General features: G+C 43.4%; 1 protein-coding gene across 1 annotated transcript; it reads left to right on the top strand.

The window, feature by feature from the left end:
- Window positions 1–4,584: 4,584 nt before the first annotated feature.
- MGST2 (microsomal glutathione S-transferase 2) lies at window positions 4,585–18,607 on the top strand. Its single transcript, XM_060247328.1, has 5 exons — window positions 4,585–4,743; window positions 12,604–12,703; window positions 15,492–15,562; window positions 15,977–16,058; window positions 17,955–18,607. Exons 1-5 carry the CDS (start codon window positions 4,686–4,688, stop codon window positions 18,085–18,087), a joined length of 444 nt encoding a protein of 147 aa, XP_060103311.1. The 5' UTR covers window positions 4,585–4,685; the 3' UTR covers window positions 18,088–18,607.
- The last annotated feature ends 8,212 nt before the right edge of the window (window positions 18,608–26,819 follow it).

Genomic DNA, 26,819 nt, shown 5'->3' with positions numbered 1-26,819 from the left:
GGATGTTGAGGATGGTGCGAAGGCAGCGCTGATGAAAGCGCTCGAGGAGTCGCAGGTGATGGCGGTATAAAACCCACGATTCGGAGCCGTAGATGAGGGTTGTCATCACAACCGCTTTGTAAACATTGATCTTTGTGCCTTTTTTCAGATGCTTGTTGCTCCACACTCTTTTGTGCAGTCGGCCAAATGCACGGTTTGCCTTTGCCAGCCTGTTGTCAATCTCCTTGTCGATCTTGGCATCTGAGGAGATGATGCACCCCAGGTAGCTGAACTGCTGGACTGTCTTCAGAACTGATTCACCCACAGTGATGCAGGGAGGGTGATAATCTTCCTGGGGCGCAGGCTGGTGGAGAACTTCTGTCTTCTTCAGACTAACTTCTAGGCCGAATAGTTTGGCAGCCTCTGAAAAGCAGGACGTCATATGCTGCAGAGCTGATACCGAGTGGGAGATGAGTGCAGCATCATCAGCAAACAGTAGCTCTCGGATGAGTTTTTCCATTGTCTTGGAGTGGGCCTTTAGTCGCCTCAGGTTGAACAGGCTGCCATCGGTGCGATAGCGGATGTAGACACCATCGTCATCATCTAGATCTACTGCGGCTCTTTGAAGCATCATGCTAAAGAAGATCGTAAAGAGAGTTGGCGCGAGAACGCAGCCTTGCTTTACGCCTGTGCCTATTGGGAAGGGCTCCGAGAGGTCGTTGCAGTGTCTGACTTGGCCTTGCTGGTCTTCGTGTAGCTGGATGATCATGCTGAGGAACCTTGGGGGACATCCTAAACGTTCCAAGATTTGCCACAGGCCTTTCCTGCTAACGGTATCGAAAGCTTTGGTAAGGTCGACAAAAGTCACATACAGAGCCTTGTTCTGTTCCCTGCATTTCTCTTGGAGCTGCCTGAGAACAAATACCATGTCAGTGGTGCTCCTGTTAGCTCTGAAGCCGCACTGGCTCTCTGGGAGGAGTTCTTCTGCAATGGTGGGCACCAGTCTGTTCAGGAGTATTCTGGCAAGGATTTTGCCTGCGATGGAGAGCAGGGTTATCCCCCGGTAGTTGGAGCAGTCTGACTTTTCCCCTTTGTTCTTGTATAGGGTGATGATGATTGCATTGCGAAAGTCCTGTGGTAATTTGCCTTGTTCCCAGCAGGTGACAAGTACTTTGTGAAGTGAGCTATGTAGTACTGTGCCCCCATGCTTCCAGATCTCTGGTGGAATTCCATCAACTCCTGCTGCCTTGCCACTTTTCAGTTGCTTAATGGCTTTAACAGTCTCTTCTAGGGTGGGGATCTCATCCAACTCTGTTTTCACTGGTTGAAGTGGGGTGAGGTGGATTGCTGAATCTTGAACTACGCGGTTGGCACTGAAGAGAACCTGAAAATACTCCGACCACCGGTTCAGTATGGATGCCTTGTCTGTGAGGAGCACTTGGCCGTCTGCACTACGCAAGGGACTCTGAACCTGATATGATGGACCATATACTGCCTTCAGGGCTTCGTAGAACCCTCTTAAATCACCAGTGTCTGCACACAGCTGGGTTCTCTCTGCAAGCTTGGTCCACCAATCATTCTGAATGTCTCGAAGCTTGCGCTGGAGGTTGCTACATGCAGCGCGAAAGGTTGCTTTTTTCCCAGGACAGGAGGGCTGAGCAAGATGTGCTTGGTAGGCAGATCTCTTTTTCGCCAGTAAACCTTGGATCTCTTGATTGTTCTCATCAAACCAGTCCTTGTTCTTCCTTGTGGAGAACCCGAGGACTTCTTCAGAGATCTGCAGGACGGTAGTTTTTAGGTGTTCCCAGAGTGCTTCTGGAGAAGGGTCTTTGGGGCAACTGGGGTCCTCAATTCTTGACTGGAGTTTTGCCTGGAAGGCAGCTTTAACTTCGGCTGACTGGAGACTGCCAACCTGAAACTTTCTCCGAGGGATACCTCCTCTCCTGGGTGTGGGTTTAAAGTGAAGACGGAGATTGCAGCGTACAAGACGATGATCCGTATGACATTCTGCACTGGGCATTACTCGGGTGTGTAAGACATCTCGAAGGTCTTTCTGGCGCACCAGAATGTAGTCGATAAGGTGCCAGTGCTTGGACCGTGGGTGCATCCAGGTTGTCTTCAGACTGTTCTTCTGCTGGAAGATAGTGTTGGTGATGGTGAGCTGGTGCTCCATGCAGAATTCTAGCAGGAGGCGCCCGTTGTCATTGCAGTTGCCAATGCCGTGTTTGCCAAGTACTCCTTTCCAGGCTTCCGAGTCTTTACCTCCTCTGGCATTGAAGTCGCCAAGGGTGATCACCTTGTCCTCTGTAGGGGTCTTCCGTACGAGGTTGCGTAGATCAGCATAGAACTTGTTCTTTTCTGCAGGATCTGCTTGAAGGGTTGGGGCATACACACTGAAGAGTGTTGCATGCTGCTTGTTTTGAAGTGGGAGGCGCATGGACATGATGCGATCTGAGTGACCTGTTGGCAGGTTTTCGAGTTTGGAGGCAATGGAGTTCCTGACCATAAAGCCAACGCCAGAAAGGCGGCTCTCAGCCTTTGACTTACCCGACCAGTAGAGGGTATAGCCAGCACCGTGTTCTTGAAGACTACCTTCCTCAGGGAAACGGACCTCACTGAGAGCTGCTATGTCAATATTCAACCTGAGAAGTTCGTGGGCAACTAGAGCAGAGCGTCGTTCAGGGCGACCACTGTCTACTGTGTCAAGCATGGTTCTGATGTTCCAACACGCAAGCTTTAGTCTTTGCACACTTTGTGAGGCAGGTGCATGCCTTTTCTTTGTTGTTATTTTTTGACCGCAAGTAAGGATGCCCGTTGGCCGCGGCTAGCCAACTGGGGTGGGGGAGACGAGCTTTGTTTAGTCCACCTTTTCTAGGCCCCTCTCCGTGTGGAGCAAGCAGTGCTGTCCCTAGATAAGGCTGCTTGGTCGTTCAGGGTGCTGCCGAAAAATGCTTTCGTCTCCGGGTTAGCATCAGGCGACCAATACCCTGAACCGCCTACATGCAGGATCGGGACTGCGGCTTCCAGTGGCACCTTCCACCTGCCGTTTCGCCCCTAGCCCATCGCTGCAGGACTTGATGTGTTGTGGGTTGTGTATGTGGATATGCCCTTCAGGCCTGCGCAGAGGAATTTTTTAGGTGAAGCCCAGTGTGCGCGGTACTGGCTCCACCCTTTCACCTGGGGGTCATCTGCCATGGCCCAGTAAGCCGGGACGCCGGCAGCGAGTCCTCCAGGTGGTAGGTGTTACGTTAACGAGCTCTATCTGCCCGGGTTTGATGTTAGAGTTTTCCTTCTCTTAGGCTGGCGAGGTTGGTGGGCCCAGCCTGCCCATCCGGTTATACCGCCGGACAATTCGGTCGCACCATGACGTAGCAAACTCTGTGAAAAACGGGGGGGGGGGACCGGCGAGAAGGTGTTGCTACGGATGCAGTAATGCAGGAGAGGCCATTGCAGTGACCATCTGCCAGGCATAGCCAGACAGTGACCACGCGGCGTTCACTACACCGGGAGAGGAGAGGCTATGTATTGCGCATACACTTTCCCTGGGGGGGTAGGATACCCAGAGGGAGCCCACACCCCCCCTTACCAGTTGCTTGGGGTCATGACTAGAGGCTTTAAAAAAAACTTGAAATAAAACATGCTTTAAACATTAGCACTTATTGGTCTTAAAGGTGCTTTCTTTTTATTTCTCCCATGGGATCCAGGAAACTGGGCAAAGGAAGCTGTGGTTCTTTCCCTCCCTCCCCAGGGGACCAGGAGGGGGAGAAACCTCAACCAATGGAGAAAATCTAGGTTTTGCTCTGTAGCTCCTGTGCGATTGAGCAAACCTTGCAAAGCAATTTGAGATGCAGAAGGAAGTAATAATAATAATAATACTTTTTATTTATATCCCGCCCTCCCCGCCAAAGCAGGCTCAGGGCGGCTCACAACATATTAATTCAATATAATACAATACAATCATATAATTCAAATAATTCAATATAATTCATATAATAATAATAAATATAATTCAAATAATTCATATAATACAATCCATGTACTATATGTGAGTCATATATGACGGGAATGGGGAGGTTGAGATTTTGTGTTTCCTTTTTGGTCGTCTGTGTTCGCTGCTTGTGATGAATGCTAAAATCAATGAAAGTTCAAAGTTTTCTGTTGTTTTAATTGTCAGATTCACAATGTTGCCTTCAATTTTTGAAGAACAAAACAGAACATTTTGGTCAGTTTCCTCGACAGACTGTGAATATTCATTTCCACAAACCATTGATGTGTGGATTTCTGGCAAAATAAATGATAATGCCGAGTTCGCAAAAGAATCCGGCAAAGATGGAAGAGTCAACCACTATTTGAGCTGTGGAAGGCGACAATCTAAATGCTGCTGCAATCCCAGTTTTTCCTGCAAACTGGAGCTTAATTCAGAGTAAACATGCATACAATCAGTTCTGCATGCCTGGACCATGCCTGACGTGGTAACTTTGCTCTGTCCGGTCTTCTGTCCTACTGAAGGCAGGCAAGAGATGGGAGTTCAGAAGGCGCTCAGTTTCTTTGAAGAAAACTTGCGGCGTTGCATTCCTTGCGAGGCGCGCTCGCTCTTCGTCCCCGGCGCTCCGGGCCGCCCTGGCCTCCGCCCCTTCTCCTCCCAACTCTTTCTTCCACGAGTTGCAGGTTTTGTAACCGCAAGAAAGACCGGAAGGTGCTGAGAAATGGCTGGTGACTTGATTTGGCTTGCTGCAGTCTCCCTTATGTCTGCCTGCCAGCAATGTAAGAGAAGGGGCGGGGAGAACGGGCATGAAAGGCCGGGGAACCCGAAATAAGACTTTCCCTTCCAGGCCGAGGAATTCTTTAATGGGAAGCTGGGAGGGGGGAGGGGGGGCGGAGTAAATTCGGCAGCATTATTGGCCTTCTCGTTAATGTGATGGACGTTAGCACAGAGAGGAACCTTTCCCTTTTATTGCGGAAACGACTTCAGGTTGCACAGCCTGGGAACTGTTGTCTTGTGCCTGCGCGCTCCTATATCACGGTGCTTTCATTTCGGGAGAGATTGAACAACAGTTGGGCCACATTTCTTTCTACGTGTCTTCCCCAACCCCGTCATATTGCTTATCCAGAAAGAAGGCGGCTGTGTTCAAATCTTGTCTTTGTGTGATGTGAGGTTGGGAGCGTTGAATTAGATCTGGGAGACCCAAGTTTAGGTCCTCGCTTTGCCATGGGAATTCTCTGGCTGATCTTGGGGGAGTCAATCAACATCTCCCCAAACTCACAGCAGGGTTGCCATCTCCAGGTTGGGAAATGTCTGGAGATCTGAGAGTGGAGCCTGGGAAAGGCAGAGTTAGGGGAAAGGTGGAACCCCTGAAGGGTATAATGCCATAGAAACCACTTGAAAAAGCTGCAATTTTATTCTCCAGGGGAATTAATTTCTGCATTCTGGAGATCAGTTAGAATTCTGTGGCATCTTCAAGCTCTACCCGCCTAGAGGGTGGTAACTGAGGAGAGGCTTGGTGTCCCCCACTGGAAAGTAAAATGGGGTATGAACAAATAGGGGGGAAACAGAGAAGGGGGAAAGAAATGATAACCAAAGAGCTGCCTCTCTGAAATGTGTGGGTATCATGAAGCAGTTACCAGTAATTGTTTAAGATCCAGCCTTCCTGTATAGGTGATTTCCAGCCTTAAGTAGCAAAACAAGACTGTCTTGAAAAGAACTGGAAGATGATAACATTGGAGTGGGCTGTACCACCTGCCCTGGGACATCCCATTCTTTCTCTTTTTTACACTGCCCCCCCCCCCCGGGTTCTTGGTCATACAATTTAGCCTGATGGAAGTGTTCAGAGGAACTCAAAAGCTTGTGCTCAGTTTTCTCTGTAGTCTGAACTGCTACTTATGCAATCCATACTTTAACAAAGGTCCTGATTCTGCCCAGAGTTGCCAGCTTCCAGGTGGGGCCTGGAGACCTCTTGGAACTGATCTCCAGGCTAGAGATCTGTTCCCCTGGAGGAAATGGCAGCTTTGGAAAGCAGATTCTATGACATCAAATCTCAGTACTGAGCTCCCTCCCCAAGTCTCCAGGAATTGCCCAACCTGGAGTTGATGGCCCTATAACTGCACAATTTTTGATTTTCCACCTTTGTAATGTTTTATTTCTTTGTAGTTTGCCTTGAAGGCAATCAAGCATATACACAAAAATAAAGATGAGGGGTAGGGAGGCCATTCTCTACCTGGGACCGGATGATCCCCTGGTGTCACAGCTCATCTTCAAACATCAGAAATTAGGTCTCCTGGTGAAAATGAATGCTTTGGAGGGTGGAGTCTATGGCATCGTACCCCTCTGAGGTCCCTGTCCTCCCCACATTCCTTTCCAGGAGTCCCCCAATCTGGAATTGGCATTCCTACTCCACCTCCATTTCCTGCTGGTGGCCAGGGAGGACCTGGCAATCTTGATGGGTGGAGAATGGTTCCCAAAAACCAGAAAAAAAGGTGAGGGGAATACAAGGTGAAATCAAACGGCTCAAGAGAGTGTGCAGAAGCCAAGAGATAGACTGAAGCAATTTGGTGCCAGAACTCATATAAGAATACGGGGCAAAAACCTTCTAAAACTCAATGCACAGTAAAGTAAAAAAGAACTAAAACCATTCTCCACTTGCATGGGTGAAGAAATATCTCTTGAGCCAATACTTAAAAGAAAGTAAAATTGGCATCACATGATTATCTCTGGCTAGATAATACAATATATGAGGTGCCACCACAGAAAAAGCTCTCTCTCAATTTGCCACCCACATGGCCTCCAAAAGTAGGGTAACTTGGAGTAGTCCCTCATAGGATGTTGAACCCCCCCTCCCAAACCCAAGCAGGTTGTGTGCTATAAATATTAAATTAGGTGTAATCAGCCTGTCCATGAGGAACAAAGGTTGTAAAAGTTTCCAGTGCAGCATTACTGAATATTTCAATTAAAAATGGTACATCTGGTCTTTGTAATCTGCCCCCTTCAAATCAGCTGTTCTGGAGATGCAAATATGGGCGTTAGCACAACTAAAAACATCCAAGTGTGCTGTAAGAACCAGGGCACCTGTTCCATCCAAGGTGCTCCATTCCCTGACAGGAGCTGAATCTGGGATATATAAGGAAACCACTGTGATTAGTCAGGGAAAGTTTGGTGGGGGGCAGTCTCTAAGGTCTGAGCTCTATATTGACTAATATTTTGAAATTGAATAATTTTCTATAAGAAAACAACAATAGGATATCTGCAAACTGGGAGAAGGTGAAGGAGTATGTGGAGGTACTCCAAATTGTCAAACTCTGGCAGAGCAAAGTGAGTGTTCTCTGAACCAGATTTTGCTCAGAGACGTCTGTCACCTCAACTGTCCTGATTCTCTGGTGCTGCTGGTGGATCTCAAGGGGAACAATAAAACAGTATCGCTTTCTAAATTATTGCTTTTGCACCAGTATCTTTCTGCCACCGAATGTTGTTTATGAAATGGAGGACCAAAAAAAATAATCAGATAGCTTAATGGTAATAGATCTCTCTTTAAGACATCTTAACAGTGCAGTTTAGACATGGCAAGGATACCATTGTATTAGGCCCCTCACAAAGCCAGGAACTGCAAAAGGGTGCTCTTTTCCATGGAAAAAAACAGTAGTGTACAACTACAGGCTATGGCCAGCCATGACAAACAGATGGCTTAGAGGAAGGAGACCATCAGGGGACTGTTAGGAACAAATGAGTAAGCAGTGAACTCCAGGAATGGCTGCCAGGTTACTGTCAAGTGCTTTGCAGTCATAGTCTTACTTGCCATGTTGGTCACACAGAATAAATGAAGTGATGATTGAGTAATTGTGTTGGTTGGTTTGAGTGAATTTTCAAGTGTCAAAGAACTTTTAAAATCATAGTTCATAGAAGGTGGTATCGTATAGCCTGATCTCATCAGATCTTGGAAACTAAGCATGGTAGGTATTTAGAAGGGAGACCATGAAGGAAGATTCTGCAGAAGAAGGCAGTGGCAAACCACCTCTGTTTTCCACTTGCCTTGAAAGCCCCTTGTTGGGGTCAATGTTGGGCTCTGACTTTGTGGCACTTTACATGGGTGGGGGGAGCGGCACATTACATGGGGGAGACTCTAAGTCTTTATAGAAAGGGGAGGGAAGTACCACAGAGTGTGTGTCTGTCTAATGGGACATGAGAACTCCAGTGCAGGAGAGCGGCCTCTGAGGAATTTTTTGATGGGTATCAAAATGGTAGCCCCGCTTTTGGGGTGGGTTTGGGTGAAAGATCACTAACAGGAGAATTAAAAGGAAAAGAAAGCTTTTAAGAAAAACAAACTGACTAGCAGAATTGTGTTGTTAGTATACTATAATGTCCTAGAATATCACAAAGTGTCCTTGCCTGTAGCGCAGTGACAGCCCACACGTAGTGAGAGACTGAACCACAGCAAGGCCTTCTTTTGTCTCTCACTTGGAGTGATGGACTCTCAGATCTTAGGCAAAGTGCCTCCTTTCAGTCTCAGTTTTCCCTTCCCTCCATGTGCAATATGGGAATAATGGCCTGCCTTACCAGGGAGAGATATGGAATAGATTAATAGGGGTGGCCAACAGTAGCTCTCCAGATGCTTTTTGCCTACAATTTCCATCAGCCCCAGCCAGCATGGCCAATGGCTGGGGCTGATGGGAGTTGTAGGCAAAAAACATCTGGAGAGTTACCAGTGGCCACCACTGGATTAGAAGATAATGGTTTGGTTCCAACCAGTTTTTCTTCTGGTGAAAAAGGAAGGCGTGTCCCCTATGACCATTATAGAAGGCTATGCTGGGGATTCCTGGGACCTGCATACACAAAAACCATATAGGTTGGTGTCTGTAGTATAAAAGGTTAAAAAGTCCCCTGTGCAAGCACCAGTCATTTCCAACTCTGGGGTGACGTTGCTTTCACAATGTTTTCATGGCAGACTTTTTACGGGGTGGTTTGCCATTGCCTTTCCCAGTCACTTACACTTCACCCCTAGCAAGCTGGGTACTCATTTTACTAACCTTGGAAGGATGGAAGGCTGAGTCAACCTTGAGCCAGTTACCTGAACCCAGTTTCTGCCAGGATCGAACTCAGGTCATGGGCAGAGCGTGGACTGCAGCACTGCAGCTTACCATTCTGTGCCACAAAGCTCTTGTCTGTAGTATAGGGAGGGGGAATCGGATGAAATTGAGTGGAAGAAGTAGCTGGATCTGACCCAATGTATATGAAGCAGTTCTCTGATGTGCTACAAGTACTAAGTGCTGGTATTGCATTGGGATTGTAGCAAAGAACATCACATTTCCCCAACAGGTAGGAACTGTAGTTGAGTGCTGGTAAATTATTTTCTGAACTGCTTCTCTCCTGTCTCTCACAGCATTCAGTTTTATTATTAATTTTAAATACCATTGGTAGTAGCATTCAGCCAGGAGTACTGATAAAAGTTTTCATATGGCACGTCTCTTATCTGAAATTGTGGGGATGAGAGTTGAAAGTTCCTCCTGCAGATATGTCTGCACTTTGCTCCATTGAAAGTCCAAGCTGCTAGGACAAGGAACAGCAAGTAAATGACTGGAAAGACTGCAAATCATAACTTATGCAATCTGAACCCAAAGTTAGTGAAGCAACTTTGATGATCTTGTTCAGCTTGAATATCTTTATGGAGATAGTGTTAGCTATTTTTAAAAATGTATTTCAACTCCTTATTGAACTTTTATAAATCATGGGTTTGAACTAAGAAAATTACTGAGAACAAATACAGTAGTTCAGAATAGTTAATGTTTTGTAAACATCATACATTCAGAAGGGGAATTTAAAGTTGTATTATTAGTAAAAAATTGCCAGTTGCTTTTCATTCTCAACTCATAAGTGGGTTAGAGGAGGTAGATAGACAGACAGATAGAGAGAATCACAGAGCTGGAAGGGGCCGTACAGGCCTTCTAGTTCAACATCCTGCTTAATGAAGTATCAGCCTAGAGGATCGATGACAAGTGTTTGTCCAGCTGCTGCTTAAAGACTGCCAGTGAGAGGGAGGACACCACGTCCCTAGCTCACTGATTATACTGCTGAACGACTCTTACTGTAAAAAAAGTTTTTCCTAATATCCAGCTGGTATGTTCCGTGGGCCAGATCCTATTCACCCAAGAGTGCCTGGGGGATTTGTACTCATTCAATGCAGATAGATATAGATTTGAATGTGTGTGTGTGTTTGCAAATGTAATTGTGTTACAAAATTATCAGCAGGTCTGCTTTTTGTCTCATTAGTCTGAACTGATTCATTGATAGTGATACAAATATTTTCAAATTCCAGAGGGCTGAATTTCTTAAAGCTGATGATGAGTAAAAGCATATGAGCCCTTTCTTTGGATTTGTCTTTTCTGGGCATCAGTTGTATCACATCTGGAAATCATGCAGAAGGAATTTAGAGATGGTGACATGCCAAACTGACAAATTCTCTTCATTGCAAAATCAGTTTATAAATATCCATATAAATTAACTAACTATGCTCACTGGTGTGTAATGCGGTTTCATATGTTCAGGTAATACATGTGCACTATATTTAAAAGTGAAAACATCAGCAAGACTTCCATCCAAGTCCATCATGTGGAGCTGTCAGATTATACTGTCAATCAGATCATATATGGTATTTATACTATGCCAGGGTGATGGGATCAGATACAAAGATATTTTAATAATGTCAGTTTTTTTACATGCAGGGACGTATTTCTTATTTTATTCAGTAACTGATGGGGCTATCCAAGTAAACAATGTAAGAATCACAAGATTAGAGAAAACTGAATGCAATTATTTCCCCTTGGCCTATGTACACTATATTTATTTAGGTGTTTGCCAAAGCAAAATATGTTTTATGAGTTAAAAACAAATAGGGCAACCCAAACTACTGAATTCAGGTTCACAAAATGGCACATAAATAAATCCACATAAATAAATGTGCCATTTTGTGAACCTGAATTCAGTAGTTTGGGTTGCCCTATTTGTTTTTAACTCATAAAACATATTTTGCTTTGGCAAACACCTAAATAAATACAGTGTACATAGGCCAAGGAAAAATAATTGCATTCTGAAATGGTAGCATTTCCTTCTCAGCACAATACTGGATTTAACAGAATTGCATTCTAAGGCATATGTTGTACAGAGATCAGTTTCTGTTGATTCCAGAAGGACTACTACATTTCATTTTCGGGAAGAATCACAGGCTGTGAATGTGTTTGAGAATATCAGCACCCCATTCTCTGCTTCCTTGGCTGCTCCTGGAAGACCAGTAGCTACAAAGCACCTATAATATACTTTTAGACTCAGCATATGTGCTGTGAGTGAACAGTTGGACAATATGACCTCTGGCACACCTAGCAAAACAAACTACAATCAGGAGGTACAGCTGCCAGTGTCCCAGAACCATCTGCGTGTGAGCAACAAGCACTACAGGAAGGGATTAAGCCAAGCAGAAAATGCTGGGGGAGGAAAGAAATGAAGAATCACAGCAGTAGGTGAGCTCAGCGAAGGAAATAGGCAACATTGTGCATTCTGAACAAATGTCCTGGAGGAGTAGAGGAAACTCCCCATCCTGAAAATACGGGCCATTGATCATGTCGCACCTGCCTCAGGAAGCCCATGTACTTCATGGCTATCACCATGTGGTAAACCGTTAGTTTTGTTTGCTATCAGTCACATGGTAGAAAATGTTTCTGTAGGGCTTGCAAGGCAGAGCTGTTCCACCAGGCATTTAGTTGAGGATAGCAGCGGTCTGGCACCCTCATACTCCCCCCCCCTTTCTCCATATTCCCTCCACCCGGGGGGGGGGAGCAGACTAAAATTACTGTTGTCTGAGCATATTATCTGTTAGAGGAACTGTTTTAATGTATTAATTTTTTAAAATTAACCATGTATGTATTTATTTCTGATGTAAGCCACCTGAGTCCCCCTGCAGGGAAGGACAGCATGGCAAATTGAAATAATAAATAAATAAATAGCATACCTCCTGAGGCTTTTAAAAAACCATCTTTTTGTACGCATAATGCCCATATCATCATATACACCATCTTAGAATCCTCAGCTCAAATCAAACTTGTCAGGCACTGTAGATGGCAGACCCAAGAAGGCTGAGTGGGGGTGCAGGTGAGCTGTGCCTGTGCTCTTGGAAGTACTTTTGGGAGCACCTCTGAGAGCATAATGCACAGGCGTTCTCCTTCAAACTTGGCTTCCCTTGCAAGGGAAGCCAGACTCAGTGAAGCTGCACTGACGCCCCCCCACCTGGCTACTCAACATGTTTTTTATTATTGACACTGCTTTTTCCAAAACTCCCAGTTCTATTACCCTCATTTTTTTATGTCTTTAAATAAAAGCTTTTTGTTTATTGGCAGGTCAGAATTTGAATGGGGTATCTCCATAACACTGGAGGTGTTGCGTCTCCAAAAAAAAGTTTGTGCCATTCAGGATGCACTTTCAAAGTCATAACTGCTCCTAACTGATAAGAACATTTTGGATGCAGAACTTAAAAATAACATTTCTGTTGAAAATCATGCCACTGTAACTGCACCATATGATAAGAGACTGGGTGTCCTTCTGAAGAACATACACATCATCTAATCCTTGGCCTTTTACTTTTCTTGCAGGTCACTTTGCTTGGCTTGTGGGAAGATCAAGAGTAAAACACAAAATCATGCCACCAGCTGTCTCTGGGCCACCAGAATTTGAAAGGACATTTCGTGCTCAGTAAGTGCACTAAAATGGCCATTCTTACATGGTAGTTAAGGGCCAAATTAAATGCAAAAGGGACCCCTGTATATTTATTTACAGGTCTGACTCTTCATATGTAAAGTGGAGGGGGCTGCCTTTTTTTATAAACTGAAAATAAGACCACACAGATGAGGGGAGCAAAAACTTGCCCCCTCTTCAAGTTGCTGCACCTACCTTCTTTAAACATTTGGGTACTTGCTGTTTATTGATATGTGGCTTAGGTGGGTAATTCTAATTAGATCAACTTGAGGATGGTGTTCTGTTATCAGAAGTGAACATTACTAGAAGAACTGTGCTTAAAGCAGTAGAGAACAGTTAGGCAAGAAGGGTGGTGGTGCAGGATTTAGTTTTCCACACCTGTTACCATGCATATTCTGGAGGATGTGACTACTCCTGTCAGTGTGGATATAGCCTAGCTTTAAACCTACTCTGTAGTCTTCTGAGCATCGGGAGCTTCCTTCTATTACCTGTCCTGTGCAAAGGGAGCTGCTGGTTTAGATTCTATATCTATATCGAGCTTAAAGGAACACCCCTCAATCCAAGCAGTGACACACAAATGGCTAGAAGGGATCTTTTGACAAAGCGGTGAGTTGCCTCTACAAACTTGAAAGGAACACTGAGAATGAAAATACACTGGAATGGGATATAAAGTTTATTGAAGGGAACAATGCAAAGATGGAGTATTAGCGACATGAGCAGTCAAAATAATACCAGGTATTCACAATTTCACTGCCCAATGCAAGAAATCTATATTATTTCCTTCATTGTGCAGGGGGTCAGACTAGATGCCCCTGGAGATCCCTTCCAACTCTATGATTCTAAAGCCAGTCACTCCAAACATTTGGTATGGTTGGTCCAGTTTAGCAGAGGCAAGAAATAAAGAGGTAAAGCAGGAGACAGAGAGCAAGCTAGCAAGCAGAGCTGGCTGTACCTATCTGTATTCTTCTGATAGTCTGTATTCAAGAATACGGGCAGCAAACAATTCAAAAGGGAAGAGAACCTGAGAGATGTTTCATATCCCCAGAATGGGAAGCATCTATAACTGCATACAAGAAGTGATCCAGAGGAGGATATGGTGTGGGAGGGTCCAGTTCTTGCACCAGTCAAGTTCAAAAATGGAAAGAAGGGGGGGGCAGCGAGTGGGACTTCAGGTGTGCAACATGACTGAGCAAAGAAAGGCTGGAATGAGTAGTGGTCTTGGCTTGGATACTTTTTCAAAAGGCAAAAGAAGGGAGGTACTCAAGTAGAGACATCGCCCTGCCAACAAAAGTCCGTATAGTCAAAATGATGGTATTCCCAGTAGTAATGTATGGCTGTGAAAGTTGTTGCATAAGGAAGGCCAAGCACAGAAGAATGGACACTTTCGAGCTGTGGTACTGGAGAAGAATCTTGAGAGTCCCTTGGACTGCAAGAAGATCAAATCAGTCAGTCCTAAGGGAAATTAACCCAGACTGTTCCCTGGAAGGTCAGATGCTGAAGCTGAAGCTCAAATACTTTGACTGCCAAATGAGAAGGGAGCACTCACTGGAGAAGATCCTGATGCTGGGAAAGACAGAAGGCAAAAGAAGAAGGGGACGGCAAAAGATGGGATGGCTGGACAGCGTTACTAATCTAACTAACACAAATTTGAGCAGACTTCAGAGGATGGTGTTAGACAGAAGGGTCTGGCGTGACTTTGTCCATGGGGTCGCAAAGAGTCGGATTCGACTGTGCAACTGAACAACAAACTCAAGTGGGGAGGTGGATATTTGGGAGCTTAAGTAGACTGATTGGTGACTGGGGGGTAATTCTAAATAGCCCAAATAAAATCAGTTGGAGGAAAGATAACTTCTTTGGGAAATGTTAATGTGACAGGGTTCTCCTGTAGCCAAAGGTATTACTGAAAGGCCGTAGTTAATGGTCTCATATTCTGAGGTGAGGCTTCTGTCTGGAATAGCTGTCTTCCTCAATCAATGTGATAAGATTAGTCATGATTCTGTTTGCTCTGCTGGTTCTCCAGTTTTTGTTGTGGTAATGTGGTGAACTTCTTTGACTGTCCTATACACTGATTGGGAGAAGCAAAGCTGGTCAAGTTCAAAGGGAGGGAGGAGAGAAAGACAAGCTGCATCTATAAATCACTGGATATTGAGCCATCTGCAGTTATTTGCAATTGGATTGTCCTGTGTGAGACAACCTAATCCAATTGTGAATTATCGCTACAGTACAATGGTATTGCAACATCTAGTGATGTTTGGATGCAGCCTAAAATGAAAGTTTGTTGGCAGCACCACACACTTAGTTTTAAAAAAGGACTCGCCCTAGCCACAACTCCTGCTTGGCAAATGAACAATCAGATACATGAATAAATACACAGATTCCATTGCCTTGTTTAGTTTTGCCTTAACTTGCAAATTTGATAATTGGTTCAATATTCAAACATGAAGCAAGTTTCCTACATGCATCTGTCTGTGAGTCATGGGTAGTCTCTTGTTTTTGAAGGCCTCTGAGCTGTAGTCAGTGGGGGATGGGGATCACCCGGAACTGTTGTCTATTAAAATCTTATGGGGATCAGAGGCTTTAATCACCTCCTCTGACTGTTGAACTGATCTCACTTGAAAGTAAGAAGAACTGCAACTTTTAATGGTCTTTGCAATGGAAGATTTTGACCTATTATGTCAAAATAAATGAACTCTAAGATGCATAAATACCTGCTGTTTAAAACTGTACACTTGCTTGTATTCATCCTGCTTCTTTAGATCATATTTTGATCCAATTTTTTTTGTAGGCAGAATTGTGTGGAATCTTACCCTATCTTCCTAGTGACCTTGTGGATTGCTGGCTGGTTTTTCAATCAAGGTAGTCACAATAGCTTCTGTTTTAAAATATATGCATTGTTTGTTTTAAAATATATGCATTCCATATTGCATTTTACTGCTGTGCCTTGGCAATTCCTCCATGTTTATCAAGACCTTTCTGTTTAAACAAAGAATATTGTTAATTCTGCTTGTTATTGCTAATTTCCCCATTGTCTCATATTGACAGATTTGAACTGTTCTTAAATTTATTGGAGTATTTGGGTGTAACAGTTTGTGTTTATTGATGTGGGCCTAAGAGAAGAGGCAGAATGAAAGTGATTAAAATAACTACTAAATTAATTATGTTGAAATAATTGGTTAAAGATTATGCTCTTTTCAAATCAAATAATCAATTAAGTATTATGAAGGCTTTATTATTGTTTTGCTGACTTTCTCTTCTTTGATCTTTTCTCAGAAATAGCTGCAATAGGTGGTCTGATATATATGTTTGCACGTCATAAATACTTCCATGGCTATGCAGAGTCTGCGAAAGGAAGGTAAGGAGGATAACCAGTTTTGCTCATGTTGGCTCCAGATGAACGTTAAAGCAGTGCCATGAGAACTTTAGCAGTTGTATGACAATGAAAGGACTATAATGGAGAGCCTTTGCAAAACCGTTGGCCTGGTCAGTAGAAACCTAGCCTGAAATGTAACTGTGTTAGACAGCAAAATAAGAGACAATTAAGTATCTCAATACCATTGTAGCAGAACTTGTCCCTCTGTTGTCTGATAGATCACATATTCAGCAGGTATAGAATCAAGAATTGGAAGGGGCCATGCAGGCCATCTAGTCCAACTTCAAGGATCAGCCTTAGTCCAATTCAAGAAATATCTGGGGACTTTGGGGGTGGAGCCACGAGACTTTGGAAGTGGAGCCAGGAGCAAGGTTGTGACAAGCATAATTGAACTCCAAAGGGAGTTCTGGCCATCACATTTAAAGGGACTGCACACCTTTTAAATGCCTTTCTTCCATTGGAAATAATGAAGGATAGGGGCACCTTCTTTTGGGGTTCATAGAATTGGACCCCCTGGTCTCATCCTTTTGAAACTTGGAGGGTTGTTTGAGGAGAGACATCAGATGCTATACTGCAAATTTGGAGTCTCTACCTTCAAAAACAGCTCCTCCAGAGCCCCAGATACCTGTGGTTCAATTCTCCATTATACCCTATGGAAATCGATTTCCATAGGAAATAATGGAGTACCTAGGAAACATTTCCCTTTCCCCCCATTTCCTGATGATCTTGAAGTGAGAGGGAGGGCCTCCAAACTGGGGGATCCTTTGCCCCTACTTGAGGATTGGCAACCCTCATCAGCCTACAGCATCCTGATAAGTGTTAATTCAGCTGCTGCTGTCAGTGGGAGTGAGCTCACCGTCTCCCTAGGCAGCCGATTCCATTGCTGAACTACCATTACCGTAATCCCCCCCCCCCATATCACACTAGTACCTTTCCACCATAATTTAAACCCACTTTTTAAACACCATGATCCTTATTACTAGCTACCTGAAACTTTTAGAGGTGCAAGTTTGGGATTAGGTAGTAGGTAGAACTGATGAAATTATATAGATCCTTGAGGTGACTCAGTACAAGACAGCTTTTTATATGCGTTAGATGCATGACTTACTGCCTGTATTCCAAGGAATTCAGATGTGCCTTGGGAGCCCCTCAGTAGCAAAGACATCAATGGCAGAAGAACTTCCTTGAAAGATAGTTCACCACCTTTCTTCAATTGCAATGGGTAGCCTTGAGGGATTAGCATATACTAGGACACATGCTTAGTTTCTGCAAGTTGCCAGGAGATCTAGCTCAAGCTGATTGTGAGCTGGGCGTATGCCTGAAATCAAGGCTTTTTTTGAGCAGGAACACAGTTCTGGCTGGCGTGGCATCAGTGTGTGGCCTAATATGCAAATGATTCCTCCTGTGCTTTTTCTACAAAAAAAGCCCTGTGTTGGGTGATGTTGGGGATGTGGCCTAATCTGCAAATGAGTTCCTGCTGGGCTTTTTCTACAGAAAAAAAAAAGCCCTGCCTGAAATCATGTTCCAGACTCCCTTGCATGATATAGCTGGTCTGCTGAGCTATCACTTATGTAGACAGGTTCCCTAAAATTTGAAATGCATTGATTTACATCACTGTGTTTTAACTGGTATAGTGAATTACTTTGTTTTAACTGGTGTAGAGATTACTACAATCATTTGTGATGGTCTACCAATACTGTGAATTTGCTATGCGTATTTTTTAAGTGGTAAAATTATAAGATTCTAAAAAGCATAGGGGAAATGAAATGAGAACTATTTTGAAATATTTCGCAGGTGGATTTTCCTATAGCTGTAGAAAGCACACTTGTGTATATGTCTAACTTTTATTTTTCTTCTTTTTCTATTTCTGTCTTTTAGGTTAAAAGGCTTTTATTTGAATCTGGTAGTTTTGATGTTCCTGATTGCCTTGGGCACAACAGGGATTGTGAATAGTTTTCTGTATGAATATTTGGACTTCAATATAGGAAAGAAATTGCGTAAACTGATCTAAAGATTCTTCTTATGCATAAATCAGGAAGATGCTTCTCCTGGATATAAAAGAGGAAGATAAGCCATATGGGTTAAATTGCAAACAGTCTGATTTCTTCACTAGCATTCACCTGCAATGCAAAATGTATGACCTTCCTGAAATTTTGTTTACTTTCATGCATGCTGAAACATTCTGTCAGATTGACAGAGACTATTTAAAATGCATTTATTTTTTGAAACTCCTGTTCAATACCCTGCACAACAGTTGTGCAGTGTATACTAGTCTCATTGAGCTTGGCTAATGTCCTGGATCCTTCATTTTTGCTTTTAATTTAGAATATTGATTTGGAATGTCTGTAATACCTATTCAGGCTGGGAGGGGAAAGTTTAGAGAAGAGGGAACAACTGCAGAGGAGCCAATGCCATTGCAGTAATTGTGAACCATGCAGATCGGTCAGAGAGTTTTCGTTGTCCTAGGCCTGTTCAAACTTTTTCTCATACATTGAGTGCAATCATATATAATCATGAAAAGTTTACAAGGATACTGTTTGCTTTTAGTTTTTACTAAAGAATTTCGGTAATTTAAACTAGCATACTGCTGTATTCCACACTAGTTAATCTGGAATGAATGCCACCTGATAGTGACTCCTGGACAATATTCTTAGAGTGGCTAGATCCCATCTTCTTGCTGGTGGAGGAGAGGGAGGGAGCTTTCCAGGAGTCGGAGTGGAGCAATATTGCCACATGCAATGTCCCCAGCATGATGATGTCATGTGGAAGTGACATCATCATACCAGGGATGTTGTGCTGGGTGTTGGCTGTTGTGGGCAGGGCTTCCCCCTTCCTGCCAGGAGGCCATGAAATTGGGGGATCCCCCACTTCCACCTGGGGGCTGGCAACCTAAGTATTTTTTTATCTAAATTAGAATCCCAATACTTATAAGCATTCAGTGAAAAAATAAATGAATTCAAAGGTAGCAGCTGTCCCACTAAGACACAACTATAGCTGAGGCAGTTCTCCCAGATAAGAGTCAACGCACTTAACCACTACACCAAACTGGCTCTCTAGAGGGGAAAAGATCTGGCTCCCTAGAGGGAAAAAGATCTTGGGGTGACAATGAATAGCTCAATGAAAGCATCAACCAAGTGTGCTGCAGTGGTGAAAAAGGCAAATTCTATGTTAGGGATTATTAAGAAAGGGATTGGGAATTATCACTATTACCACCACCACCGTAATCATCACCACCACCACCATCATCATTATCTCAATTACTGAATTGCCCCATCCCTGAATTGCATAAACCAGGCTCTGGATGATGCACAACAGAGAAAAACAATTTATGGATTAAAAGTGCAATAACACAAAACAGTTGAATAAAATGACTGATATTTTAATGCCCCTGTATTAATCTATGGTGCCACCTCATTTTGAATACAGTCTGGTCACTTTATCACCAAAAGGACATTGCAGAACTGAAAAACCAAGATGATTAAAAGGTCGGAGCTCCTTCCCTATGATGAAAGGGTGAAGAGTTTGGGACTCTCAGTTTAGAAAAGAGAGAACTAAAGAGGAATATCATAGAGATTTATAAAATTATATGTTGAAGAGAGTTGGAAAGAGAAATTTTTCTCCCTGTCCCCAAATACTAGAACTTGAGGGCATCTGGTGAAACTGATGAGCGGCGGGTTTAGGACAGATAAAAGGAAATACCACTTTACACAATGGGTGATTAAAATGTGGAATTCACTGCCAGAGGATGTACTCATGGCCACAGCAATAATAACTTTAAAAGGGGATTAGATGGATTCACGGAGGACAAGTCTATTAATGGCTACTAACCATGGTGACTGAGGAGAACCTCCACATTCAGAGGCACTAATCCTCTGAATCCCAGATCCAGGAGGCAACATCAGTGCCTTGGCATCTATGCCCTATTGTTGACCATACAGAGGAATTGGTTGGCCACTATGAGATGGGATGCAGGACTAGGTGGACTATTGGTCTGATCAAGAAGGGCTCTTATGTTCTTACATTGTGTCTCTGGTTGGGGGTTACCCATTCTTAAACTAATTTCTAGTAAATGGTGGAAGAGAAGAACATAGGTATGACATAATTTTAATAAAAATGAACCCCCCCCCAGAAAATAAGGGATTGAATCTGTTCTTGATGTAGTTTGTACTGTGAGTGGTAGGAGTGAAGGAATATGAGGCCAAAGACAGATGTAAGATAAAAACAAGATGTGAAGCACTCTGAGTCAGGCTTCATAATGAAACTGTCAGACAAGCATCACATCCATCAGTCTGGCCCTCCCTGCTTGCTTTCCCTCTCTTGCTGCTGCTGCTGCTATAGTCTCATTTTTCCATTTAGGCTTGTGAAAGCTAGGTAACTGCTTTGCAGTCAGATGCCTGAGATGGCATATTACTGTACCATTTCCATGGCAGGCCCTTTGGATGTGGGGTGCTGTAACTTTTGTGCTAGAGAAGGAAGAGGCAGCAGAAGCATGCAGGAAGGGAATAACTAACTACCAATAATCTCTTTTGTCAGCTCACCAGTGAAACTGGGTTTGTAGTGTAGCTAAAAAATGCATGGTAGCCAGTATTCAAATAGCAATAGATAACTAACAGTCATAAGCAGGAGGCATCTGAAGGTCATATGTTCCAGTTCCTTGGTTTGCAAGATCCTAAGAATTTAGAAATATGGGGTGTGGGAGGATAATTAATCTGTTGAAAAGAATATTTACATGATGGGGGTTAATAGGCAAGTGAGAAGAATCAGGAGCAGGATCATTGGAGAGGTTGTTGTTGTCAGAGGAGCCAGTTGTTGGAGGAACCATGAGAAGATCTGTGCACTGAAACTAAAGCAACACCATGAGAAAATCCAGCCAACTCTAAATCCAGCCAACACCATGAGAAAATCCAGCCAACTCTAGCTGCCCTTGCTGCTCAGTAGCACACAGAAGGGACAAGGGAGCCTTGGTCTTCAAATAGAATTGGCAGAATATTTAACATGCCCACCTGTCAAAAATGTGACTAGCTACATTGACTCCTTGAAGTTTCATTTTACCTGAAAAAGAATGTAGGCCAGAGTTGACTAACAAGTCATGATGCTCACAGCAGTCAGAGAAGGGAGTATAGTTTTCACTTCTGATTGATTCCTGACCTCTTGGAGAATGGCCCACCTTGATGTTCCAACTACAGTAGCCTGTTGGGGACCCTTTCTTGAAGGGGCCTCCCGCTCCCCCTCCGCTTCTCCCTGCTGAGAGGGCCTCTTCTTTCTTCTGCTGGCTGCCACTCTTTCCTCCAATGGCAACATCCTGGGGGTGCACCCTTTGCAGGATGATAACTATTGGGATGGGTTTGCACCCCTCCAGACATTGATGTGACACACCTGGCACTCTGCCACACAGAAGTCACTGGAGTGTGTGTGGAAATGTTTCTGAAATGTGGCCCCAGGATTACAGAAGGTGGTAGGCACAGCTGCTTTCTGACACTGGGCTGGGAGGAAGCCAAGGAGGGGTGTACTTGAGGCAGGAGCAGCAGCAGGGAGTTGAGATGTAGAAGGAGAAGATGCTTCCCCTCAACCCTCTGAATCACTGCTGTTAGAGTCATCCTCTCCAGAGAGTGTTAGCAACTGCAGGTGTCTCTGGGCAGTGCTAACAACTCTTTTGCCTTCTCAGAGAGACCCAGGGTCTGGAAAAGAACAGGAGAAGGAGGTTTCAAGACTCCTGATGATGCCCTGCTAGGTCTGGACTCTAGTGGCCTGGCAAGATGGATTTGGTGGCAAGGGGCTGGGGCCTGCGGTACACAGGGGGTGGAGGACTTCTTCCCCTCCACAAGTACCCTCACAGCACACTCAGGAGAGGTGGGAGGACTTTTTTGGGGGGGATCTGTAACTGGGACCCCAGAAATGTAATCCACCTCCAGCTTGGAGAGACTATAGAGGAGCCAGTCCTAAGATCAAATATGGAAGCAGCCCTAGAGGCACAACTATTACTTAGGAACATATGTGCATTATTTCAGTGTATGAACATACATCAACACTTCAATCCACAAACACTTGGTTGGACAAGAAACTCAGTCTTTATTATGTAAGATAGTTTGTATCCCTAATCACTTTTGTGTCTGATGGAGGTAGGGTGCCTGCCAAGCTGTTGTAGGGTAACTTTGGGGAGCCCCTGTTGGATGTCATCATGTTTGCCTTTCTGTCTTTCCAAATCTGCCTTTGGAAAATTGTGGATGGCCCAGCTAGCCTGGCAGTTATTTATTTTCCGCAGACAGTAGACAAATTCGCCACATGTTGTTTCAGTCCCTGGGGGAGGGGGCTGTGAGAGTTGTGGGAATGCTTGGTGTCACTGTCTTGTTCCTGAGCCATTCCATATACTCCTGTAACTGCAGCTGTCTTTTTCAGAGAGACCCAGGGGGACCCCAGAAATGTAATCCATCCCCAACTTAGAGAGATTGTAGAGGAGTGGGTGGCAGGGTAAGATTCCCTGTTTGTTTGGTTTGTGTAGCTTGCAGGGGGTCCTTTCTATACAGTTTTGAATCTGTGCCCTTCAGATCTGGTCCCGCTGTAGAATACAGATCCTCTTTAATATGTGCATCTGACCCTAATGAATCCGTTTCAACTTACAATTCTATAACATCTTATATCTCTGAATCACTGAGTGTCAGTTCAGGGTGCCCAAGCAGAGGAGCAACTATTCTAGTAAATTCTACACATCAATGGTTCGACAGAGAATGTAAAGAAACAAAAACTCTTCTGCGTAAAGTTTACAACCAATACCGCAATTCAAAGGCCCTGACCTTGCCATCACAATACTTTGTGCTTAAGACTCAGTTACACCACCTTATCACAAAAAAGAGGCACAATTATATTAAAACTCAATGGGAAGAGCTATACCATGCTACTACCTTAAAAAATTCTAATAAGTTCTGGGCCATAGTCTCGGGTGCATTCTGGGCCGATGACCCATCTATGTCTGCCATTTCCTCTTATGTTTGGTTTCAGCACTTTTCAGTTCTGTTCCATCAAGATCTAACTTGTGCTGAACCATCTGATTTTCCTCTAGCCGATTTATCTGACTGGCCTCCTGTCCCTCCAGAGGAAATAAAAGAATTAATTACACAGCTGAAATTAGGAAAGGCTCCTGGCCCGGATGCCATTTCCTCCGAAATCTTAAAATTAGACCCAGGCTGGTGGGCCTCTCCCCTTGCATCTCTGTTTACAATTGTAGATCGAACTGACATAATTCCCTTGGCATGGTTGAATGCAATAGTGGTCCCACTATACAAAAACGGTGATCACACTAACCCTGCCAATTACAGGCTGATTAATCTACTCTCCATCATTGGCAAGCTTTACTCCAAACATCTATTAGTCAAGCTCAATCACTGGATGTTGCAGGAAAAAATTCTAGGCCCTGAACAGTTGGGCTTCTGCAAAGGGAAGACCACTTTAAACCACTGCATTACCCTATCCCATCTAGTCAACAAGTACACTGTGCATAATAACCAGAAATTATTTGTTGCTTTTTTAGATTTAAAAGGCACATTTGATTCAGTTGACAGGGACCTCCTCTGGATTAAGCTAGATAAACTAAACGTGGATTAAAGACTCCTTATGCTTATTAAGAGATTACACACTTCTACCAGTCTGCCAGATCAAATGCTCATTAGCAGGCAACTTAACATCAAAGATTGCTGCCAATAAGGGTGTCAAACAGGGTTGCATTTTGGCTCCCTTTTTATTCAATCTCTTCCTTAATGACCTGGCTATTCAGTTGTCTGGTCCTGACTGCCATAGTCCAAAACTCGGTGCATTACATGTACCCTTGTTACTTTATGCTGACGATATGGTGCTGTTGTCCTGCTCTAGAGTGGGCTTAAGACGTCTGTATTTTACTAGTAATCAGCTCAATTATGAGAAGTCCAAAATCTTAGTTTTCTCAAAAAAGTGGAGACTTTACAAATGGGTTATTGATAGCAAAGAGATAGAGCAAGTCAAGTATTTTAAATACTTTGGTTTTATTTTCAACATAATGTGACTTGGTCTATCCATCGCAAGTGAAGATAGCTAACATCAGTGCATCTGCCATAGCTCGCTTTTTTATGGCAGAGGTAACCAATTTGTGCCAGCTGCCATAAAAATATTCAAAGCCAAAGTAATTTCACAGCTTCTGTATGGCATCCCAATCTGGATTGGATCTTATGAAGGTGCTATCGAACATGCCCAATCCAAATTCTTGCGTAAAATTCTGGGCATGCCAAAATGTGTCCCATATGCAGTTATCTCTTAGAAACTGGCATGTCTTTAATGGTTACTAGTGCATGGCTCATGACCTTCAAATTCTGGCTACGCTTGCACTACAACTCTGAACTGGGGAGCTATATCTCTCAAATGCTCTCTGAATTTAATTTGTCAAATTGGTCAGCACAAATTGAGAGAAAAATCAAAGCAATGGGTTTATCCCTAGAACTATTGTCCATGCTGTCCTTCACCACCGCAGTCCAACAAATTAAAAACAGGTTGCTAGATATTGAGCGCCAAGACCTATAAGTCTGGCTAAGAAAACTTGTTCCCCACTGAGTTTTGAGATCTCTCTTAGTACTGGGAAAATGGCCTCATATCTATCTGTCTTGCAGGTGCCACAGCAGTGTAGTGCTTTTTCCCTTGCCAGATGCAACTCCATGCCCTCTGCCATTCTTTATGGAAGATTTAACAGGACAGCCTACTCAGTCAGATACTGTCTCTGTAAGCAGAAATGTGTGGAGTCAGTTACTCATATTCTTCTTTATTGTAATTTGTATACAGATCTTCGTCACAAGTATTTACATCCTTTTAGTTAGCATGGTTGATTATTCTGATGCACTTAAGGTCTATAATCTATTGAGCGATACTTCATCTAGTGTCACTGAGAAAGTGGCTAAGTTTCTTTATTCTGTTTTAAAGGCATGCCAGAGGATCTCATAGAAATAGTTTATGCTTTTCCTGTTGTATATGTATGCAATCGTTCCATTTAATCTTTTTTTTTAAAACCAATTTGCTCTGATATATACATCTATATATTTTATGCCAATAAAGGCTAACTTGACTTGACTTGAATCTGTGCCTGACATTTCCCCCCCAAAACACTTTCTTGGTTTGACCTAAGACCTTTTGGGTTTTCAGTGGCACTGGTTCTGCTGGGCAGATTGCATTGGTTCTTCTGGACTTGCAAAAATGCCCACCTTCAGATTCTCCTGCAGTGATTCTTGGGGACTTTGATTCTATTCTGCTGTGTTTTTATTGTCCTTATTTTTAAAGCTGTTTTCCCCCTCCATTGGAAACACTGGAAACAATGGAGGATGGGGGGACCTTTTGGGGTGGCTTTAACTCAGACCCTGTATATCCAATCCCCTCCAAATTGGCGGAGAGCCTTCTGGAGGTCTGCAATGAGTGCATGTCACGAACCAAACCAAACTGCATTTTCCCAGTTTGTGCCTATTCCTAGTCTTAATATATGGAGGTTCCTTTCAGTAACTATGACCATTAATGGACCTATACTCTCTGAATGTTTATAATTCCCTTTTAAAAGCCAGCTACTCTCATGGTCATCACTACATCCACTGCCAGTGAATTCCACAACTTGTTTACATGTTGAATAAAAATATTTCCTTTTGTGTGTCTGGAACCTATTGCCCATTAACTAAGTTCTACTGAGTCCGCTTGTGGAGAGGGCGGGATATAAATGCGAAGTAATAAATAAATAAATACTATTATGGAAGAGAAAGAAAGAAAAAAAAGATAAGGGCCACACTAAATCTTGAACAGTTAATTATGCTCTATGAGATGGATTTCAGACTCCAGAAAGAACGGGGTCTCTTGGAGCACCTGAATTTCTGAAAGGAAGCATAAGCTGCAGTACTGTGAAACTTTCATTTTAACAGCTATTGCAGGTGAGAAACCTCGCTTATCCCATGTGTGTGGCTGAAATCAAGCACTTAAGTAGAGACAAGAATCTGCTCAGGCAAGTTTTTCTGCAGCTGTAAAAATTGAGGTGCAGCTGTATGTCAAACTGGGACACTCAACAGCATGGCTCAGATGGCTAAGGAAACACTCCCATGTCAGAAGAAAATGTACCTTTTTGAACATCTTTTTCAGTTAAGGAAAGTGTCAAACATCAAAGGCTGCATAAGACGGTTCAAACAGTATAATTAGCAGTAAATTTGAATATAGAATTGATTTAGCTGTGTAAAACATGCTATTCTCCCTAATTCAAACTGAACAGAAGTTAGAGCATCCACACAGGCTTGGGTATCTTGCAAATAATAAAGTCCATAAACTAAAAACGAATGAATGAATGAGAAGCTACATTTGCATAGAATTGGTTTCATTGGAGAAGATTAATTCATCAGTCAAATGAACACCCCACATGTACTGCACATACATTTGTCATCTGTCATGGGTTCTCCCCACATAAGTATCTCCCATGTAAAACTTATCTGCTCCCTTCCCCCTTTAAACCTAAAAACAACAATGCTGGAAGCCCATTTTTAATTAGTAAAAGGAAGCAAGGTTTGAAGGATTAAATCTTCCTCTTCCTTACCTGCACAAACCTGATTCAAATTGTGGTTGTGTGGATACACATCGTTTACTTTCTACAGACTGACAGATCTCTCACATACCTTGTTTTAACCAAGAGTTTATAAGAGGCCATGACTTGAGGCACACATGTACAACAGATTCAGCTATACTCTTCCTAAAGCAGTATACCAC

This window comes from Heteronotia binoei, chromosome 9, assembly GCF_032191835.1.
Source record: "Heteronotia binoei isolate CCM8104 ecotype False Entrance Well chromosome 9, APGP_CSIRO_Hbin_v1, whole genome shotgun sequence".
In the NCBI taxonomy this organism is placed as follows: Eukaryota; Metazoa; Chordata; class Lepidosauria; order Squamata; family Gekkonidae; genus Heteronotia; species Heteronotia binoei.
This window is presented reverse-complemented; position numbering and strand designations above follow the sequence as displayed.

Coding starts and splice junctions, on each gene's coding strand:
- MGST2 (XM_060247328.1), top strand. CDS start 4,686: ATGGCTGGTGACTTGATTTGGCTTGCTGCAGTCTCCCTTATGTCTGCC. Junction 4,744..12,603: donor TATGTCTGCCTGCCAGCAAT/GTAAGAGAAGGG, acceptor CTTTTCTTGCAG/GTCACTTTGCTTGGCTTGTG. Junction 16,059..17,954: donor GCAGAGTCTGCGAAAGGAAG/GTAAGGAGGATA, acceptor TCTGTCTTTTAG/GTTAAAAGGCTTTTATTTGA.